We start from the raw sequence: 23,428 nt of genomic DNA, 5'->3' as shown, positions 1-23,428 counted from the left end.
ACTGTAGCGTTGTAAATGAATAAATGCTAACAAACAAAATTAATAGATTGTTTCAAAATTATCAAATTTGATCAGATTCTTTTAAAACTTGTTACTCGGGGGTTTTTGGATCGATGATAACAAATCTGAAATCACTTTTTAGAAATTGGAAATGACGGATCCAATATGGCTGATAGTTTTTAAAATTTGAATAGGTTTGTTTAAATCTTATTATTCGGGGGTTAATAGGGTCGCTGATTCTGACTCTGAAGTCACGTTTGAGAAATTATAGCGTCATACTATTCTGTAATGAAAATAAATTATATTATTATTGGGTACAAGTTTCAAGCGAATTGCATTAAATTTTTAAATTTTTTCAGCTATATTAGATCCACAATTTTTTATGTCTAAAAAATGATTTCACCCCCACAGCACCGAAACTTTCCTAAAATTTTATTAAATATTTACTTGCAATATTCGGCATATTTAACTGAAAAGTTTAGTGAAAATTGTGTAAAGATTTAAATGTCCCGATTAAATAAATGTTTAGAAAAGTTTCGCGCTAAACATTTATTTAATCGGGACATTTAAATCTTTACACAACTTTCAATAAACATTGCAATTACATATTCCGAACATTGCAAATAAATATTTAATAAATTTTTAGGAAAGTTTCGGTGCTGTGGGGGCAGATTCGTAATCAGTAATCTCATAAAAGTAATTGTCTTAGATTCTAATAATTATAATGCTTTTTTACAAAGTGCAGTATAGAATAGATTTTAATTTTATTGTACCACTATTTAAGAGTACAAATGTAAAATATTAGTTAAAAATGTTAAAAATTACAAAAACTACAATTTTTAAAAAATCTAATTTTTGTCGCTTTTCTAAAAACTTACCTACTTTTAGTATTTATTTCTATAATAAAATATTTATAATGAAACTTTTTAATTGTAAAAACTTATTCTTTAATGTTTAATCTAATAAAATATTATAATTTGTAATCCATATTGGATCCGCCATTTCGAATTTCTAAAAAGTGATTTCAGATTCGTAACTTTAAAACAATCTATTCATTTTGCTTCCTCAAAGGAAGCCTTATAGAGATGTCGATTTTTGAATTTTTTAGAATCAATTATGTTTACAAATTTTCAAGTGTAGTATATATAATTCGTCGAGAGGAACAACACATAAATACACAGATACACACATAAATACAGATTTATGTGTGTATGTACACGGAGAAAAGTAGTTAGCTATTTCATCTAATTTTTAGCTACCTTAGCTAACCTTAATTGCTATTATATAGATGGCAATTATTGTTAGCTAAGGCAGCTAATAATTAGCTAAAATAGCTAAATTGTTTTGCTAAAACAGCTAATTATAAGCTGTAATAACTAAAAATTAGCTATCCATATAATAGCAAACTAATTTTTTTCTGTGTATGTGTGTGTACGTCACCGATTCTTGTGGACAAATTTTCTCTTACACGTTTTGACGGATTTTGATAAAAGTTGATAGGTGTAGTACGGTCACAAATACCTAAAATCAGACAGAAGGATTTTCAAAAATATCTAAAAAAAATTTTGTTATATAATTTTTGAAAAAAATCGATTGTTGTATTTTTTTTAATAATTTTTTTCTTTATTAAAATTTTTGTTGATTTTTGTCAAAATTGCATTCTTGACATAAAAATGAATCGTTTTATGTATATAAAGTACATATTTTATCAATATTTATAGAATTAATCAATATTTTTATTTTTCACAAAAAATTGAAATTTTGAAATTTTATCTTAACACTTTAAAATAATTATTCTAAAATAAAAAATTAAACAATTGGTATATATATTATATTGAGGAAGCTGAATGATCATGAAATGAACAACTTTTTGTTTGTTAACATTTATTTATTTATGACGCTATGTTGTCATACAAAATTTTTGAATTATAAAAGCCATACGGAAAAAGTAATTACATATCTCAAGCTGTAATTTTTCAAAAAGAAAGGTTTTTTATGTTTAAACTTATCTTGGACAGAGAGGAAAGTCCATTTTACAGAGAATGCACTGCAAAAAGAGGTGTCTTATTTTAAGACGATCTTAGTATCTAAAACACTAAAAACGTCTCAAAATAATACACCTCTTTTTGCAGTGTGCCCCATGTATATTCCGGAAAGAAAGACATTTTTTCAATGTCGGTAGTGGATACAGAACAGATATCGTTTAAAGATAAGTTAATGAATATTAGGTTTTTTCATAGAACAATCAGTGAACTGTAAGTTATTTCCATATAATAAATTCTAAATTTTTTTCAATTTATATAGATTGATCAAACAAATATTTTTAGTACAGAAGAGATTGAAATTAGTTATTTAAACAATATAAAATTTTATTTTTGTGCAGTTCTTATACATTTTTTCTATGATACAAAATTGTCTACAGATATCTAAAATGAAAATTCATTAACATTTTTCAATTTAAAATTGTATTAATTAGAAATAGATGTTAAATAACACTAAAGTAGAAATTGGTAATGGATATTGGATAAATTTTTTATTAAATTGTATTAAGAAAAATTTCATCTTTCTTTCTTTTGAATAAAAAGGACGTTAATTGTATTTATGTTTTAGCAGTGCCGGATTAAGGGGAGGACAGAAGGGGCCATTGTCCTGGGCCTCACTTTTTAGGGGCCACCAAATTGTTAAATAAAAATAAACACAGAATATACAAATATGTAATTTTTATAAAAAGGCTTGATCAAACCTCAGACATATATTTTAATTGTTAATTTTTAAAATTGGGGGCCGTCCATAACCTACGTCACGCCTTAGAGGGGGGGTGGTGGAATTCATTTTTTGTGACGTTCTGTAGAAAAAATGGCGCTAAAGCGTGTAAAATTTGTGACTTGGGTAGGGGGGGTGGAAAAATTATGCAAAATAGTGTGACGTAGTTTATGAACGGCCCCTTGGATACTTTTTAAAATTTTCAATTTTGCTCTACTGACATGCATAAAATGTGTGCTCTGAAGTTTGATGTATATTGTGTATTCGCATAAATTACGTGAATTTTTCTAAATATTTTTATTGCATTTAGGATTTTCTTGTTCATATCAAACTTAGAAAACTATCTGAAATGAACATGTGTTTTGGTTGTTTGGATTTAGAAAATTTAGTTTAGATGTAAGATGTCAGCGAGCGAAAGCTTATAAATGAATTATTTTTATTCATTAAGATCATGGATTTACTTTAAACAAAAATTACATCTAATCCAAAAAAGACGTTATTTATTTAAAAGTAATTTCCATCATATCTGTCAACTTTACGAAATAAACCCATGTCCAATAAAAAAGAATTAGCTTAAGTGATAAAAATTATAATATAATAGATTATAAAAATGCAATGTTAAATAAGAATCATATAAATGAATTTTTAAAAGCTTATTCTGGCCACTACATTTACACTTATTATGATGAAACCAGACTTTATATTTTTGACAGTTTTAACAAAAACTCTTTAAATGAGGATCAAATGAACTATTTAATTAAATAATATCCATTTAAACCACCAGTGGTTGTTTCAAAAGTTCATCAACAACCGTTAGGCAGTGTTGACTGTGGACTATTTGCAATAGCATTTGCAACATCTTTATTTTTTAATGAAATACCAAACACTCCTTATTATGATTATTGTCATTTGAGGAATCATTTGAAGTTAATTTTTAAAACCAATCATTTAAGCCGTTTTCCGGAAGAAAAAATTCTATTATATTAATCCACGTTTAATTGTTAAGTATGATTGGAAGTGTCTTTCATCCAGTTGAAGAACTCCTATGTAGAAAAATTAACCCTAATAAAATTATTTATCAACAAATTCAGTGTGGAAGAATTTTAAATAGTGCAAAGAAAATTAACAATCCTTAAAAATCGCAACAATATTGTGCCATACTCAAATCCAAAAAATCCTTTTATAAAAAGCAGTGAACAAGGTCAAAAATAATATAGAGAAGTATTACTTAAGCATAAAAATTTGTTTAGTCAAGTTATTGATTTAAATGATGATAACATTGTAACGATATCATTTAAAATCTATCGTGAGAAATTATATTTCGTACAAACAGTATATCTATATATACTACAGCATGTTGAGCCTGCTAGTCGCGAAGAAAGTAGCCACCGCGCACACACCGCGCGTCGCGGCAACGTCACGCTCCCCTCCGCGAGACTTACCTGGATAGCGACTAGACCTCTATATACTTTGCTTGCAGTGAGAATTAACAATATTAAAGTCCGTATTCCGTTTGCATATATATATATTTTGTCTGTTCGCTTTTAGTATGTATGTTCGCCGTTAGAGGGAGCAAAACGCCCCCCGCTGCGAGGGCTACTTGGAATTGAGTCCCGAGCAACATTCACAGCGGGGGTCGCTTGGACCCTCAAACCCTCATTAGGAAAAACTGCTAATGACTTTTTCTATAAAATATAAATTTTTTAAATAGTACCATTTTTTATTTTTCATTAACATATTTAAATTCCTTACTTTCTCACGATTTTATACATATGTTGTTGACCAAAAAAATGTTAAAATTTAAAGATTAAGTTAAATATTTATTTAATAATAGGTATGGTTTTTGGTAGAGTTAACTTCATTCTATGTATCTGGAAAAATAATAAATTTTTTAATTTTAACATTTTTTGGTAAGCAACATATGTATAGAATCGTAAGAAAGTAAGGAATTTAAATATTTTAATGAAAAATAAAAAATGTTACTTTTTAAAAAATTTGTATTTTTATAGAAAAAGTCATTAACAGTTTTCCTTAATGAGGGTTTAAGGGTCCGAGCGATCCCCGCTGTGAGGGTTGCTCAGGACTCAGTTTTGACTTGGTGTGCCGTATGGTGGGGGAAGGCTTCTTTCCCTCACGGGACTAACTTCGACATCACTCCTTGTATGTAGTGTAGAGAGTTAACAATCGTGCCTCGTGAGTAATATATTCATTTTTTGAATATATCACATTACTGTTTGATATACTTTTTTTTATTTTGGATAACATTAGATATTTTCTTTTCTTTTTTTTGTATCATTTCTCTACAATTTGTAGAGAGTTAATTAAAGTGTTTTGTGAGAGGTATAGTTTTATTTTTTTAAATATTATATTATCATTTGATATAGTTTTTTTAATTTTGAATTTAAAGGATTAAGAAATTGACATTTTTTTTCTGTTTTGAATAAAATTTGATATTTTTTCTGTTTTGAATAACATTTGATTTTTTTTATTTAAAAGATAAGAAAAGAAATATTGGATAAAATTGAAATTTGGATATTGGATGAAATAAAAGATAAGAAAAGAAATATTGGATAAAATTGAAATTTGGATATTGGATGAAATAAAAGATAAGAAAAGAAATATTGGATAAAATTGAAATTTGGATATTGAATGAAATAAAAGATAAGAAAAGAAATATTGGATAAAATTGAAATTTGGATATTGAATGAAATAAAAGATAAGAAAAGAAATATTGGATAAAATTGAAATTTGAATATTGGATGAAATAAAAGATAAGAAAAGAAATATTGGATAAAATTGAAATTTGGATATTGGATGAAATAAAAGATAAGAAAAGAAATATTGGATAAAATTGAAATTTGGATATTGGATGAAATTGGAATTTAAAGTATTTAAAATTTAAAATGGATTAAAGAGAAATATATATATATTGGAATTTGATGCATTTAAAATGGATTAAAGAGAAATATATTGAATGAAATTGGAATTTGACGTATTTGAAATGAAATAAAGAGAATATATTGGATAAAATTGGAATTTGACGAATTTGAAATAGATTAAATAGAATATATTGGATAATATTGAATTTAGGCTTATTGGATATGTAAATTGGATGAATTTGGAATTTGACGAATTTGACGAATTTGAAATATATTAAATAGAATATATATTGGATAGAATTGAATTTAGGGCTTATTGGATATGTATATTGAATAAAATTGGAATTTGACATATTGAAAATGAATTAAATAGAATATTGGTTGTTGAATTCAAAAACATTGTTTTATGAGTTAAATATGATTTGATTGGTTAAATATTGATATGTTGGTTAAATAATTAAATATTGGATAAAATTGGAATGTGGCTTATTTGAAATGGAGTAAATACACTTTATTAGTTGAAATCTTGAATATTGTTTTATGAGTTAAATATTGGTTGATTTGTATTATTGATATAGGAGACAATGATTTTGTAAGAATTGATGAAATTGTGATGTAGAAAATATAAATTGGGAAAACGTAATTATTATTATCAAAACCCACAAATTGGACTTAAAATTAGATTAAGAAGAAAACATTGATTAAAAAATGTCGAGAATAGAAGGCCATGTTAATTTAAGTGCTAGAGAATATAGAGAAATACTTAGGGGAGAGTAGGCTACATTGAACCAGCGTCAACAGTGAACCACTTTAATTTTCTGAGAAATGACTGAGTGAAATTTTTTCTTATTTAATATATAAGTTAGTTTTACTGAAACAAAATATGTCCAAAAATTTCGGGCACGTAGGTTTATTATTTACAAAGAAAAACTAAAAAAACTGTTTTTCACGTACAAAATAAAAAATTTGGTGGAATTATAATGACGTTTTTTTATTGAAATAGGAAGTTTTAAAAATTAGTAAACTTGCGATTTATTTCGCCTAGGGTGTCAACTTCAATATTCCGATGTGATAAAGAACTTTAAATCTTACACAAATTTATTATAAACAATTTTTGTTGTGAATGTCATGTGAATACAGTAAGTGCGGCATCATTGAACCACCCGAAAAAGCAAAGAATTTTCAATTTTAAGAGTTGTAAAATTGTCTGCTCTACTAATTAGTAAGAAAAATACTGGAAGACATGCTTTCATCACAATTGTGAACAAGATAAACTCAAACTGTCACTTTACCTACCTAACCTGACATTAAAATACATTAATCTCCTATATTAACAAGTAATAACAATTAAATAACAATTTTCTATTTTTTTGAGTGGAAAATAAGATTTTTTACAATGTGTAAGTGGAAATATTATTTTTGAAGTAAATTGTAGTGTTTTATTAGAGGTGGTTCAATGTAGACACATATTCTTCAAAATAAGAAAAGTGTAACTGGCTAGAAAAAAATTAAATTTAATTATTTAATCATAATAATTTGTGTTTGAAACGTGTGTATTAACTAAAGGAGTACTTCAGCTTAATTTTGATACAAAAACCTGATCGAAATTAGTAAAATTTAATTAGTTCTTGGACTTTATAAAATACCCGGTTCAATGTAGCCTACCCTTCCCTAATAATAAAAAAATGTTAAGTGATAATCATATTTATGAATTGGGAAAAATTTTGGAAAGAGAATCAAATTCTATGTTGAGAATGCAAAGTACTTTATTTGTAAATGAAGATCTGCTTGAATATATTAGACCTATTGGAGTAGGCGAAAAACATATTCAAATACTATTTAGTGGTCATAATAAGAGGGGTCATTGGATTTGTACGTATTATGATGGAGTAAGAATTTATATTCCTTGATAAATTTTACATCCGTTTTCATTTATTTTGTTGTAATAAATTTTACGAGGCCTTATGCGGTTTAAACAATTTTATTTATTTTGACGACGTTTCGATACATTGAGTATCCTCTTCAGGTCAAATAATTGAAAATAAAAAACAAACAGTCGTTGAGTCATTTCATCGAAAAAACAAAAGAAAACAAAAACACCTCATAAAGAGGGTTTCCATTAATTTATTATTGCTTCCTCTTAAAGGAAGCCTTATAGTGATGTCGATTTCCAAATTTTTTAGAATCAATTATTTTTACAAATTTTCAAGTGTAGTATATATAATTCTTCGAGAGGAACAAATGTCCGGATGTATGTGTGTATGTATGTGTGTGTGTGTGTGTGTGTATGTCACCGATTCTTGTGGACAAATTTTCTCTTACACGTCTTGACGGATTTTGATAAAATTTTGTAGGTGTATTACGGTCACGAATACCAAAAATCAGACAAAAGGATTTTCAAAAATATCTAAAAAAATTTTTTTTTCAACAATTTTTTAATTTTTGAAAAAATAATTTTTGGATTTTTTGAAGTAACTTTTTTCTATATTAAAATTTTTATTAATTCTTGTCAAAATTGCATTCCTGACATAAAAACGAATCGATTCATGTATATAAAGTATATATTTTATCAAAATTTATAGAATTAATAAATATTTTAAATTTTCACAAAAAATTGAAATTTTGTATTTTTTGACATTTTATCTTAACACTTTAAAATAATTATTCTAAAATAAAAAATTAAACAATTGGTATATATTATATTGAGGAAGCTTAATGATCATAAAATGAACAACTTGTTATTATTTTTTTCGATGAAATGACTGAACGACTGTTTGTTTTTTTATTTTCAATTATTTGACCTGAAGAGGATACTAAATGTATCGAAACGTCGTCAAAATGAATAAAATTGTTTACACCGTATAAGGCCTCGTAAAATTTATTACAACAAGAATTTATATTTTTAATAGTCTTAATGAAAAATGTCTGAATGGAGATCAGTTAAATTATTTAAGTAGATTATATCCTTTTAAGCCACCAGTAGTTATTGTTACTGTTGATCAACAACCAATGGGTAGTGTTGAATGCGGAGTATATGCAATAGCATTTGCAACATCATTATTTTATAATGTTATGCCAAACACTGTTAATTACGAAAGCATAAATAACAAAATGAGGCAGCATTTAAAAAATGTTTTAAGATAATCGTTTTATGTCAGTTTTCAGAGATGAGAAGATCGAATATGAGACATTCGATTGTAGAGTGTGATTAGAAGCGTCTTTTGAAATATGAAAAAACAAATTCTTATAATTTTTTGAAGACACACCCTTGGAATAATGTAAATAATAATAAAATTGTAACAATGGAGCAGTCAATGGATAAGTGTTCTTTGAATAAAAAAAATTATAATAATTTTAATTCAATTAGTAATAATAATAATAATAGAGGCTGTATAATTGAGCACTCCAAAAGTAAATTAACAATATTAAAGTCCGTATTCCGTTTGCATATATATATGGGACATTCCACGTCAACACGGACAGAGCTCTAAACAAAAATTGCTTTAATGGATTTAAACGTTCTAGGGCTTAAAAGATTTCTACGTTCATGTACTTTAAGATGCCGATGGGCGTTTTTTGCAAAATTCCATTTCCGATGCCAATAGAACTATCAAAAGTCAAAAGGTCCAAAAATCTCAAAATACTTTTATGAATTAAAAGCAAAAAACGAGGTAAATTATTCTGTAACTCATTCTTTATCAGTTTTTAGGGTTCCCGAATATAAATCTAAAGTTTTTTTTTAAAAATCCAAAATGGCGAATTCAATATGGCGGACAAAATTCAAATTTGATCAGATTCGATTAAAACTTGTTACTCGGGGGTTTTTAGGGTCGCTGATTACGAATCTGAAGTCACTTTTTAAAAATTCAAAATGGCGGATCCAATATGGCGGAAAATTTTTTAAATTTGATCTGATTCCCTTAAAACGTGTTACTCGGGGGCTTTTGGGGTCGCAGATTATGAATATGAAGTTACTTTGTGTTTGAGACTTCAAATTCATAATCAGATACGCTAAAAACCACTGAGTAACACTTTTTAATTAAATCTGATCAAATTAAAAAATTTGATCCGCCATTTTGAATTTCTACAAAGTAACTTCATATTCATAATCTGCGACCCCAAAAGCCCCCGAGTAACACGTTTTAAGGGAATCGGATCAAATTTGAAAATTTTTTCCGCCATATTGGATCCGCCATTTTGAATTTTTAAAAAGTGACTTCAGATTCGTAATCAGCGACCCTAAAAACCCCCGAGTAACAAGTTTTAATCGAATCTGATCAAATTTGAATTTTGTCCGCCATATTGAATTCGCCATTTTGGATTTTTAAAAAAAAACTTTAGATTTATATTCGGGAACCCTAAAAACTGATAAAGAATGAGTTACAGAATAATTTACCTCGTTTTTTGCTTTTAATTTATAAAAGTATTTTGAGATTTTTGGACCTTTTGACTTTTGACAGTTCTATTGGCATCGGAAATGGAATTTTGCAAAAAACGCCCATCGGCATCTTAAAGTACATGAACGTAGAAATCTTTTAAGCCCTAGAACGTTTAAATCCATCAAAGCAATTTTTGTTTAGAGCTCTGTCCGTGTTGACGTGGAATGTCCCATATATTTTGTCTGTTCGCATTTAGTTTGTCTGTTCGCCGTTAGAAGGGACATAGAGACCCCCGCTGCGAGGGCTACTTGGAATTGAGTCCCGAGCAACCTTCATAGCGGGGGTCGCTCGGACCCTTAAACCCTCATTAAGGAAAACTGCTAATGACTTTTCTATTAATAATGAAAAATATAAATTTTTAAATAGTAACATTTTTAACTTTTAAATTAACATATTTAAATTCCTTACTTTTTCAGGATTTTATACATATGTTGTTTACCAAAAAAATGTTAAAATTTAAAGATTAAGTTGAATGGTATTTGCTTCAAATACTGCAAATATTGGGTCAAATAGCATTAAAGTGACTTAGATAAAACCTATGTGAAACAGTAAATATTTATTTAATAATAGGTATATGGTTTTTGGTAGAGTTAACTTCATTCTATGTATCTGGAAAAAATAATTAATTTTTTTAATTTAAACTTTTTTTTGGTAAACAACATATGTATAGAATCGTGAGAAAGTAAGGAATTTAAATATGTTAATGAAAAATAAAAAATGTTACTATTTAAAAAAATTATATTTTATAGAAAAAGTCATTAACAGTTTTCCTTAATGAGGGTTTAAGGGTCCGAGCGATCTCCGCTGTGAGGGTTGCTCGGGACTCAGTTTCAACTTGGTGTGCTGTATGGTGGGGGAAGGCTACTTTCCCTCACGGGACTAACTGGGACGTCTCTCCTTGTATGTACACTGAAAGAATTTTTGGGGAGGCTGCTGACTTTTAATGTCCGAAATTAGTGCCCCTTGCTCAGGGCTCGCAGCTCACCTCAAAAAAGCGAGCATCTACTCCCGAAAGGTGAGCTGCTTACCTTTCGGGAGTAGATTCTCGCCTTTTTGAGGTTAACTGCGAGCTTGAGGCAGCGAGCTCTAGCGGCACTAATGTAAAGCCTGCAGCCTCTTAAAAATTCTTTCAGTGTAGTGTAGAGAGATAACGATAGTGCTTCGTGAGTGGTATATTTATTTTTTGAATATATCACATTACTATTTGATATAGTTTTTTTATTTTGGATAACATTAGATATTTTCTGTTTTTTATATAATTTCTCTACAATTTGTTGAGAGTTAATTAAAGTGTTTCTTGAGTGGTATAGTTATATTTTTCTAAATATTATATTACCATTTGATATAGTTTTATTCATTTTGAATTTAAAGGATAAAGAAATTGACATTTACTTTTTTCCTGTTTTGAATAACATTTGATTTTTTTTATTTAAAAGATAAGAAAAGAAATATTGGATAAAATTGAAATTTCAATTGATTGGATGTTGGATGGAATTTGAAGTATTTAAAATGGATTAAGGAGAAATATATTGGATGAAATTTGAATTTGACGTATTTAACCCCTTGAAAAATTTTTTAATGCATTTTTATGAAACTTGGTACCCTAAGGTTTCTGGGATCGCTAATTACAAATCTGACATCAGTTTTTCGAAATTTAAAATGGCGGATCCAAGATGGCGGAATTTTTTTTCAAAATTCGTCGAATTTGCTTGAAACTTGTTACTCAGGGGTTTTAAGGGTTGCTGATTACGAATCTAACATTAGTTTTCCAAAATTCAAAATAGCGGATCCAATATGGCGGACAACGAAATAAAAAATTGATCAGATTGGCTTGAAACTGAATACTTGAGGATTTTCAGGGTCGCTGATTACGAATCTGAAATTAGGTTGAGTCGCGCAACATGAATCGAAAATGTGCTGCAACGCGCCCTCTTTTTTCTCAGTGCACTTACGAAAAAATCCTTAAATCGCACACTGTGTGTGCGACACCCGGGGACTTTTAAGTGTGTTCTTTAAGCTGGAATAGGATATTATCTTTTTGAAAAATTATCTTATATTGCTTAGTACATCTATTTTGAAGGAAAATAGGTTTCATAATGATTTATTTAATATTAATAATTAAAAAAGAGTTTTTTTAAACTACTGGAATCACCTTAAACCAAAAACTGGGTGTCAGACAAGCAGAAATTTTTCGCCGTCAACTTCATAAAGTTATCAAATACACAAAGACACTTAACAGACTAATATCAATCACGAAACAAGAAGTTAAGTACAAAATGTACTGTCCAATATCAACACATGTTCAATTTTTACGAATTTAAATGAGATATTAGAGTAAAAAGCTAGAATATGGGTGTCGCACACCCAGGGTGCGGTTTAAGGGTTAATGTTAATATTTCCAAGCATGTGAGTCCTTAGAAGCATTTGGGATAAATAATAATTAATTATTTTACCCAATTAATGGTATATTAGTCTCAAATAAAATAATGATTTATTATGAATATTTGATACAAACAAATCTGTAGTTTTTTGGAAAAATTATTTTCTTGATTCAAATAAATATTTGAATTAAAAGAACATGAATTACTGAATCAAGCAATTTTCATAATAATTGATTTGAAGCAATATTTATTAATTTGAATTATTCCATTTATTTGACCTAAGTAATGCAAATTTGGTAAAAATAACTAAGTAATAGATAATAGACAAATAAAATATTTAATTGAATCAAACAATTTTTTCCATTTTTATTATTAATATTGATAATAATAGTTTAATATACCGACAGATTAGCTCAGTCGGATAGATGCCTCGCTTGGCGGTCGTTTTAAGGACCAAGGGTAAGTACCCTTGGTTCGCGCCTTTTTGGCTTGGTATTTTTCCGGCACGTGAGACAATCTGAGTGGGAGGTTTGACGTCGAGGTATAATGATGTGCACCGTCGATTATTGTCCGGTACACACCATTAGAACTCGACTGTCGATAAACCGGTTGTACTCAGGAGAGGTTTTCTACAGTTTCCCTCTCCACTGGCGAGAAAACCCATTAGACGGGTGATCCAGGCAAATGAGAGTACTCCTAATTTTTAAGTCGCTCTGTAGGCGCAAAAATTTAGTATTAAGTAAAATTTAAGAAATGTTTGTAACAAATGTTCTACGGTTGTAAAAACACTTGTATAGCCAAGATTGTAGGCTTAAGACGGGTGTTTAAACAAATAAATTTAAAAAAAAATAATAATAATAATTTAATATTAATGATACAATAAAGAAAAGGGCCCCACGATGGTCAGGGTTTTAATTTAATTTTCTACAATTTGAACTGTATAAAATATTTTTTGAATTGTATGTTGAATAAAAGTAGGGGAGGATGGGGCAAGAATAGTTAGGTAAGACCTTTTCGGATCATGTTATAAAAAATCAGTAAATTTTCGTTTTCTTTATTTTATTGGATTTAGACTATTTAATATTGATATCTGAAAGTAATAACAATATGTTCTGAACATTTTCTAAATTTCAATATTGAATAAAAATTCGTCTGAACTAGAACCTGAAAGTTAACCAATTTTCTTCAGACGACCACCAATTTCTTGGTCAATAAGCTTCATTTTTCCGTATATATGTGACCTGGTCTATGAAAAGGGACCTTACGTGTCAAAAAATCATTTTTTACTTTTTTGTTGATTCGGATAGGGTTTGAAATGCTCTTTAAGATGGTGAAAACCAAAAAATCATAAGTTGATTAGAAGTTTTTAAAGAAAATTTTAAAGTTAAAAAAAACAAGAGTAAAAATACGAAAAAACTGATTTTTTTATTATACAAATTAAAATAACGAAGACGATAATTTTTTTATTATTTAGAAAAGTTGACAGTTTCTTTGACAACTGTCAACAGTTAAAATTCAAATTTGTTATCATATTCGTAATCAGCGAAAAAAACCCTTACAAACATGTGTCACTTATTTATACTTATTGTTGCAAGTTAGAAAACTTAGATTATTTTTTCTATGTTTGGGGAGTTTGTTATTAATTTCTATAAACAATTAGTAAAAAAAAATTTCATTACTTGTATGTTATTCATTTAGATACTGTGATTCACAGTGAAGAAAATAAGCCTAAATTGATTAAAAAATATTAATATTTAAAAAAGTTACAAGGGTTTTTCTAAGTTAAACTTTAACTGCTGTTTTCTCGAAAACTTGTTTTCGCACGTAAGGTCCCTTTTCACTGTCCAGGTCACATATAATTACGCACCATTGTGTATATCAACCTAAAAAGAATAATTAAACATTTTTTTATAATTTCCAGTCGCATTAGCAGGATTTTTTCGTGACAAACTAGCTCTAACTATTCTTGACCCATGGGGGAGTACGGAACCCATATTTCAATTTTTTCTAAATTTTGTGAAACAACGTGAATTTAATTGAAAATAAATACGATATTCATGTTCAGCAAGAATATAATAAAGCGTGATTAAGATTACGTTGACATTTTAGAAAAATAGGTGTTTTATAAAAATAAACTCCTAACTTCGCAAATGGTGGCAGATTGACTTCTAATTTTTACTATCATCTGTTAGGGGTCGTCCATAAGCCACGTAGCCCCATTTTTTGGGAATGTTGACCCTCCCTCCGTAGTAAGGGAAGTGTTCCGGTTGTGGGCACCCTTTTGTTTTTGCCTCATAACATTTGTCCATGTGCATATTATACAAATATATGTGTACGAATTTAAAGCTAGAGGTCTAAGGTGACTTTCAGTGAAGGAATTAAATTGATTCCTTTAAATAAAAAAGTTTTATTAGAAATTTAGTGAAATGGGAATTTTTTGACAAAAAAAATTTTGTACCCGGTTGTGGGCACTCTTGAAAAATCCGCTAAAAATGGAAAAATATTAAAGGAAACCAACACAAATAAAGAAGAAATGAAAGTTTCTTTATTTTAAGAGAATTTGCCGGGATAAAGAACAAAAATGATGACACGTTTTCACACTATGCTCATCGCTAACAAAAGCATAATGCTTGCATGTGAAGTAGCTAGTACGCATACCATAACGCACTTCTAATGCACTGAACGACTATATTCATCGCATTTAATGGAGTTTGCGGCTGTCACTTTCCTTGGCAGAAAGTTTAGATAGATGAGACAGTAGTCCTCATCATTGTCAGATGGTAGAGCCTCCTTAACATAAAGGTGCCCACAACCGGGAATGACAGTCATTTTTTAAAAAGACCAACACATTTTGTGATGCAGGATTTTGGTTAAACACGAAGGTAAATCACAAAATATAATGACAACACTGCAAAAAAAAATTAAACCCTTTTTTTCTGAACGAATCTACACCCATATGTTGCTCTTCGAAAACAATACAAAATTACTTTTTTATTTATTTAATGCAAATTTTCTTTATTATGCTCACAGCTATTACACAAATGCATATATTTGTTTCGTTATCAATACGAAAAGTCCGTATTGTCAACGAACACGACTTGCAATACTTAGTTCAGTAAAGTCTGCTTGCCGTCGAAGTTTACGTAGGGGTGCCCACAACCGGCGCACTTCCCCTACGCTATTACATGTAGGGGAGAGTGGGGCAAGACGGGATACTTAAGGTTTAAAGCGCAAAAAAACGAAAATTATCGAATATATACTTTATTATTATTTTTAATTATCATTTTTGGAAATCAGTCTTTCGTAAAAAAGGCGTACAAAGGCTATCTGTTTCTTAAAAAAGCTTATAATTAATTATATTGAAAAAATTGCAAATCTCCCCATCTTGCCCCACCGGCTGGTAAGATGGGGTACTAACAAAAAACAACCTATTTCTGTCGACAAATTTGACAAGTAAAAGTTGCATCTTCATCTTCATGCATAACTGCAGTGAGCCCATTGGCCGCAGACAAAAAAAGCAGGCCAGCCTTCATTTGAGTCTAAATAATAACCATTACAATAGAGACAAGGTGTATTTTCCACTTTACCATCGCTAATTGATGATTTAACCTGACAAGCTTTTTTCTTTTTGGTCACTCTTATTTTATTCAGTCTTGATTTTAGTAGTTTTCTTAACTTCTCTTATTTCTCTTTTTTTTGCTTAATTTGTGAACCCTGTTTTGCCCCACTCTCCCCTACCCCATCTTGCCCGCAGCTACGAAATTTAATAAAACGATTAATTACTGCAATTTACGATTCAACAAAGAAAAAAAACATATGATTCTCTTCTTATGTAACCCTTGACAGTTAGAAAAAAATTTATACAGTTCATTAACTGTTATTATTAAATAATAAACGCCTCCTAAAAAAAGTGAAAAAATGACAAGAAAATCGTCGAAAACAGTTTTTTTATTAAAACAGATAAAAGATTTGTTCTCATGGCTTTTAGGTTTTATAAACAAGAAACTATCGTCTCGGTGCAGTATTGTGTAAAAATATAATCGCGATTGGTTAATTCGTTTGTTAAATAGGGCCGGTACCCCGTCTTGCCCCACTCTCCCCTATTAGCGCCATTTTTTCCCTTTGTCGTAGTCAATTGCTTGACCCCCCTCCCCTTCAAGAGGTTACATGGTTTATGAATGGCCCCTTAGTGTTAAGACACGAAAATATCATGAATGTTTTAACGTTTAACATATTTCTTAGAATTGTTAAAATTTCGACATCCATTCTTACATTTGTGGAACGCTATCAGATTTAATTTTCTAAATATTATTAAAAAAAAGAATGAAATTAGTGTAAAAAATACTTAATTGAAGTATTATTGTTTCTGTTTGACGATAACTGTTACTATTTAGAAATATGATACAAACCTTTTTAAAAAAACGGTTTATGAGAAATAGTATTCAATATTATGATTTGTTTATTTTATGAAAAAGACAGAAAATTTTCCAATAATTGTTAAGTAATTACTATATAAGACTATGTAAAAATTATGCATAATTTGTTAATTTTTTTTAAAATGATATATATTGAATGCATTGGGTACTATTAATTAAAATTATTGCAAAATTTATTTATTTTCTTACATTATTTTTAAGATAATCAGGGTTCTTATGTTATGGCAGTTGCGCCCAGCAAGTATTCACGCGCGTTTACACGCGTTTGTTTTAGCTAGTTAATAAATTAATTAATTTAACTTCTAATACCGTTTCTGCATAATTCACTGTTTTGGCGTAAGGTACCTTTCACCGCGTCAGGACACATATATATCCGTACGGGGTAAGACTCCGTCAGAAAAAAAGCGATTTGCAAGTGGTCTTCCGATTTCTTCGAAATCTTGGGAAATAGAAGTCTTATATGAATTAAATTTAACCCTAAAAGGATTTTGAAAAATTTTCAAAATGGCGGCCGCTACGCCATATTGAAAATGAATGTTGCGTTTTTTTCAAAAATTAATAAAATCGATTTTAATAAAATTTACAGGCGATATAGTTAAAAATACGTAGTTTAATTTGATATTATGAACAAAAAATAATTTCCAAAATTTGTCAAAAAAAAGTCAAAAAAATTTTTTGAATTAATTTTTAGTTCAGTTGGCCTAATTTTTGAATTTTCTAATAAGTAAATATCGATTCCTTGTAATTTCACCTTTCATTTCATAAAAAAAAATTTATGGAGACTCTAATAGTTATATATATTATATACATATAATATATATAATATATATATATAATATATAATATATATTATTATATATATATTATATATATTATATTAATATAGTTATATTATATTATATTATATTATATTGCGACTTTAGTGGGAGCGCGTACCGCGGAATTAAACTCCGTAGCGAGGCGGAATATGAAGCGAGCGTACAAACGTGCACAATAGGGTGTCCGTAACAATTAATTTTCAAAATTTTGGATCCAATATGGCAGGTTCAAAATTTTAATTTTCTACATTTTCGAAGTAAATATTCTAAAACAACGTCAAGGGCGATATTTGGAAGCGCTATTTACGAATCTAATGTTAAAAATTTATTTTTTAAATTACCGAATCTAATATGGCATGGCGGATTCAAATTTTTTTTTTTAAATATTCCTTTAATAATCGATTTTTAAGAGCAGAGGTATAAAAAGTTAAATTTCTATAAAAGAGTTTCTAAAACATCCCAATAATTATTTTTTGTAAATATTAATCTATAAATTAATATTTAGACTATTTACTTAAAAATGTAGAAAACCATAATTTTGAATCCGTCATAGTGGATCGAATAATTTGAAAAATAAAATTTTAACCTTAGATTCGTACACTCAGAAAAAAATTTGTTCGAATCAACCAAATTTTGGTTGAATCAACCAAATAAATGCATTGCTATACAGTCAACCAAACGTTTGTTTGATTCAACCAAAAAATTTCTTCCAATACGTTTATTTGTATTAACCAAATGCTTATTACACTTAACCAAAAAATTTTATTTAATATAACTAAAAAATTTGTTTATTTCAAGAGAAAAGATTTGTTTGATTCAAATAAATAGTTTTAGTAAACGTATTTGGTTCATTTAAATAAATATTTTTGTTTACTTAATTTTGTTATTTATTTTCCTCTAATAATATTTGAATTTCCTAATTTAATATTTTCTAGTACGAATTATTGGTTAATTTATAATTTATTATATAATTATTGATATTTTAAAATTAAACATATAATAAATTATAAATTAACCAATAATATGTATACTAGAAAATATTAAATTAGGAAACTCAAACATTATTAGAGGAAAATAAGTAACAATTACATAAGTAAAATATTATATATGTATTTCTTCATATAAACAAAATTACTTAATTATAAAAAAACATTTGAAATATTACATTAAACATATTATAATTATGATTTTTATACGTGCACTCAGAAAAAAGTTTATTCGAAACAACAAACTGAAAACTTCACAAAACCTTTTTGTAAATATTCTTCTCACTGGTACAAATTAAATATGCAGTAAGTCAATGAACACAATGTATTTAATATTTATTTAACCGACACTTATAATTTTTTTTCTTCGATTTACCGATTTAACAAATAAATTTGACGCGAACGCGGACTGTAGACAAGTGAGATCGCCATTTTTAAATTCACACATGTACTTTTTGACAAAAGCAAATATGTTTGTTTGACTCAAATAAAATGATTTGGTTGAATCAAACAAATTTGTGTGTTGTGTCGAACAAACTGTATTTAACTAAACAATAATCTCTATTCAAAACACAAATTTGGTTAAATGAAACAAACAACTTCAAATAAAAAATTTCTTTCCAATAACCAAACAAATTTTACGTATTTATTAAAATAAACCAAATTTTTATTTAAATCAACAAAATTGTTTTATCGTGACAAATAAAATAGGTTAATTAAACAGTTTGGTTAAGTGAAATAAACTTTTTCTCTGAGTGTAAATAGCGCTTCCAAAAATCGCCCTTGACGTTGTTTTAGAATTTTTACTTTAAAAATGTAGAAAATCAAAATTTTGAACCCGCCATATTGGATCGAAAATTTGGAAAAATTAATTTCTGATATCAGATTCATGATGAACGATCGAAAATAGCCCCGAGTAAGTAATTTTTTTGAATTTTTGACAACACTTATGTGTTAAAACCTTGGATATATTGTGGTGCATTTTTATGACCCACTTTAATCATCCGCCATTTTAAAAATTTTTAAAAATTAAATTTTTGGCAAAGTGCTATCTTATAGTGCAGCTAAAAATGAAGGCAAATGTGACCTGGAGAATTTTTTGCATGAAAATTAAAAAAGTTATGAATTATTTTTAAAAAGTGCATTTTTCCTATGTATTTTTAATAGGAAATTTCGATGGATCTCTGGCACGTGTTAATATTAATCAATCGGCTTCAAATTTTAGGAAATTGTTTTTATTTTATTGGAACTAAACTGGGGGGTGGCGTAAACAAAATTCGAAAGTCGCATTGTTACGGACACCCTATTGTGCACGTTTGTACGCTCGCTTCATATTCCGCCTCGCTACAGAGTTTAATTCCGCGGTACGCGCTCCCACTAAAGTCGCAATATCTCGAGAACTATTAGAGTCTCCATAAATTTTTTTTTATGAAATGAAAGGTGAAATTACAAGGAATCGATATTTACTTATTAGAAAATTCAAAAATTAGGCCAACTGAACTAAAAATTAATTCAAAAAATTTTATTGACTTTTTTTTGACAAATTTTGAAAATTTTTTTTTGTTCATAATATCAAATTAAACTACGTATTTTTAACTATATCACCTGTAAATTTTATTAAAATCGATTAAAAAGTTTCAGAGTTATTAATTTTTGAAAAAAACGCAACACTCATTTTCAGTATGGCGTAGCGGCCGCCATTTTGAAAATTTTTCAAAATCCTGTTAGGGTTAAATTTAATTCATATAAGACTTCTATTTCCCAAGGTTTCGAAGAAATCGGAAGACCACTTGCAAATCGCTTTTTTTCTGACGGAGTCTTACCCTACGATCTCACTGAGTCCCAGCTACCCAGTTACCAGGATGTTCTTTTGTGTTATCAGTTTGAAAGATTTCGTATAGGGCGACTCCGAGGCGACAACTATGAATCTAGGAGTAAAGAGGTTTCAGAATAGTTGCAAAAAAGTTTGAAAATATTTTCAAAAAGTCATCTATTCCGATAGTCTTACACACCAGAGTGTGTTTCAGTGTCAGAAATTTCGTATGATATGTGGTGAGCATTTGTAGAACTCTGGTGTGTGACTTTTTGAAAATATTTTCAACCTTTTTTGCAACTATTTCTGAAACCTCTTTACTCCTAGGTTCATACTCTTTACTCCTTGGAGTCGCCCTATACGAAATCTTTAAAACTGATAACACAAAAAGTCTAGCCTAGTGTCTGGCGGGGAGGGGTGGGGGAAGAGCGAGACGAGACGTGGTGAGCGGCCCAGCCGGTCCGACCCAACGCGTGAAGCACGGAACACATCTCCGCAGCGCCGGCGTCATTTTTGGCGCATTCAGAGAAAAGTGTGGCTACACGGAGAGAAAAATCAAGCGTTTGTAGTATGGAGACTTCCTATGCTAATTTTGTATGAACGTCCTGCTAAAGAGGCATGTTTTTATACCTCAGTTGCATGAAACATATACTAAAAAAGCATGGATCTCTTGCAATCGTAGTATACTGACGTCCCATGCGTTACAGGTAGAAATTTTATGCTGATAACGTAGAAATTTATACAAATACAGCAGAAGTTTTACGCATATTGCGCATGTGCATTCTTTTACGAAATAAGCTTAACTGTCCATACTACAAACGCTTGATTTTTCTCTCCATGTAAAAGCCGAATTTCACCTAGCGCTGCGGCGCGCCGCCTTTCTGCTCGTATCTCCAGAACGGTTCGTTCTACGGCCATGATCATACATACTATTTCGGTAGCTAATGACGCGACAAACAACTTTTGTTTTATACATTTTGCTGAAGATGCAGTCCGGTCTCAAAACGAAAAATATTGCATTGAAATCAGGATGTAATAAGGCAACTTTTCCGGACTATTACACTGAGAAAACTGGATAGTCAAACTTAGAGGGTTAGGTTTTGAGTGTTAAGCCTGATTCTCTGGATAGTTAACTTTTCCCTCCGAGTTAGTCAAATTAATCATCGGAGTGTCTATTTATCCCTCCGAGATAGTTACAAAAAACTTAACCTCAAATATAGTCTGTTTGTCTCTCCAGATAGTTAGTTGAATACTCCAGTTTTCTCCATGTAGAAATCTCGACTCGAAAAAAGTCCGGAATCGACTAACCCTATTCTTCATGGCTTATTTTTTCTGAGCAAAATTTTAATTTGAAAAAGATAATTGCAGTATTCGACTGTGTCGAAGAATCATCATAGAGTTTTAAATTTTGTGTGAAAGTTTATAAGTCATGCACAGAAAATAAAAAGTGTTATTTTAACACCGAATTTGGTGTTAAAATAATAGTCATAGGTGGCGCCACATTCTATGTCGTTTAACATTGGTTAATTTAACACGCAACAAAAATCACACCAACTTTTTCTAGTGTGTCATACATGTCACTTTGATCGGAAAATCGATAATTTCTCTTAACTAATGATTAATTTTCTGCAAACCGATAGCGATCAGACTTTGACTCAAAGTGATTGTTATCTTCATGTTCCATAATAATTAAAGATGTTTAAATGGTAAAAATAGTATTTATATTATCAGATTTTATTTATTTCTTTTTCCATTCATAGTTTTATTTTGAAAAGTTAAGAAATACTCTGATACAGGAATAATGAATGAAGGGCTTATATTATTTTAGTATTGATGCTAGAAAAGGGAACTTGAGAAGTGCTGTCCACTGGGCCGTAAGCAATGATCTTGGAAAGAAAACATACTTTCAAATGACTGATGGTCATCGAGGCAAATTGAAATTGAACAACGTTGAATTCATAGATCAAGGAATATTTAGATGCAGAGTGGATTTCGTTAATTCTCCTACTAGAAACTTTAGAGTGAATCTAACGTTAATTGGTACGTAACTATTGATACTTATTTAACGCCCTGACTGCGGCTACGATTTCAAAGAAGTTAGGAGTAAAATGCGAAAAATAATTTCTTTGGATTTCAATAAAACATTAAACATACAGATTTTAAATAGAAATGTTTTTTAATTTATTTTAATTTTTTATTTGGTCTTTTTTATTGCACATTACATGTTACATAACGTTTCGACTGAATTTTCCAGTCCTCTTCAGATTCTAAAATAATAATAATAAGAACAGTATTACAATTAATATATTTTTGTAGGTTAGGTCAAAAATTGATCAAATTGAACGTTTTTATAATGAAAAGTTTTGTTTTTACGCGTAGTTATTAACAAAATATTTAAAAAAATTTTGTAATAATTTACGATACCATTTTAAAATTTTTTAAATAAAATTTCATGTTTAACAATGTAAGTATCGACCTATTTTTTTCAAAATTTTTTGTAAGAAACTACATAGCTACGGCAGGTCTTAATTAACTTCAACCCAGAAGTTCTTGTCCAGATTGGTTTTTTCTTGCTTTTGTTTTTGGGATGCCACCTGATGATTTTAAACATAAAATGAAAAAAATCGGTTGGGCCGTTTTAAAAAAAACTGATTTCTAACATTTTTTAAAGAGGTTAATCAACATATTTTTCCTAAAATGAGTGCAAATAATCGCCACATATACTAGAGTCATTAAAAATGATATCAGAAAATAGGTGCTAGGTACTTAGTATCTTTAAGTAACTTTATATCACAAAAATTAATTCAAAAGAGTGAAAAACGGGTACAAAATGGAGTTTTTTGAATATTACTCTCTCCCAGTACATATACACTGGAAATGACCTATAGAAGAATTAAAGAGTATAAAATTTTA

General features: G+C 29.0%; 1 protein-coding gene across 6 annotated transcripts in view; it reads left to right on the top strand.

The window, feature by feature from the left end:
* The window catches only part of LOC122507833, a 701,895-nt gene that overhangs the window by 257,623 nt on the left and 420,844 nt on the right, over positions 1–23,428 (top strand). For all 6 annotated transcript variants that reach the window (XM_043620759.1, XM_043620763.1, XM_043620764.1 and 3 more), the window contains one exon: positions 22,344–22,555. In XM_043620759.1, the coding sequence (XP_043476694.1) occupies positions 22,344–22,555 (212 nt within the window). The remainder of the gene's footprint in view (positions 1–22,343; positions 22,556–23,428) is intronic.

The sequence above is a fragment of the Leptopilina heterotoma genome, unplaced genomic scaffold (genome assembly GCF_015476425.1).
Source record: "Leptopilina heterotoma isolate Lh14 unplaced genomic scaffold, ASM1547642v1 Lhet_510, whole genome shotgun sequence".
Lineage (NCBI taxonomy): Eukaryota > Metazoa > Arthropoda > Insecta > Hymenoptera > Figitidae > Leptopilina > Leptopilina heterotoma.
The sequence above is the reverse complement of the archived record's forward strand: the minus strand, read 5'-3'. Positions and strand labels throughout refer to the sequence as shown.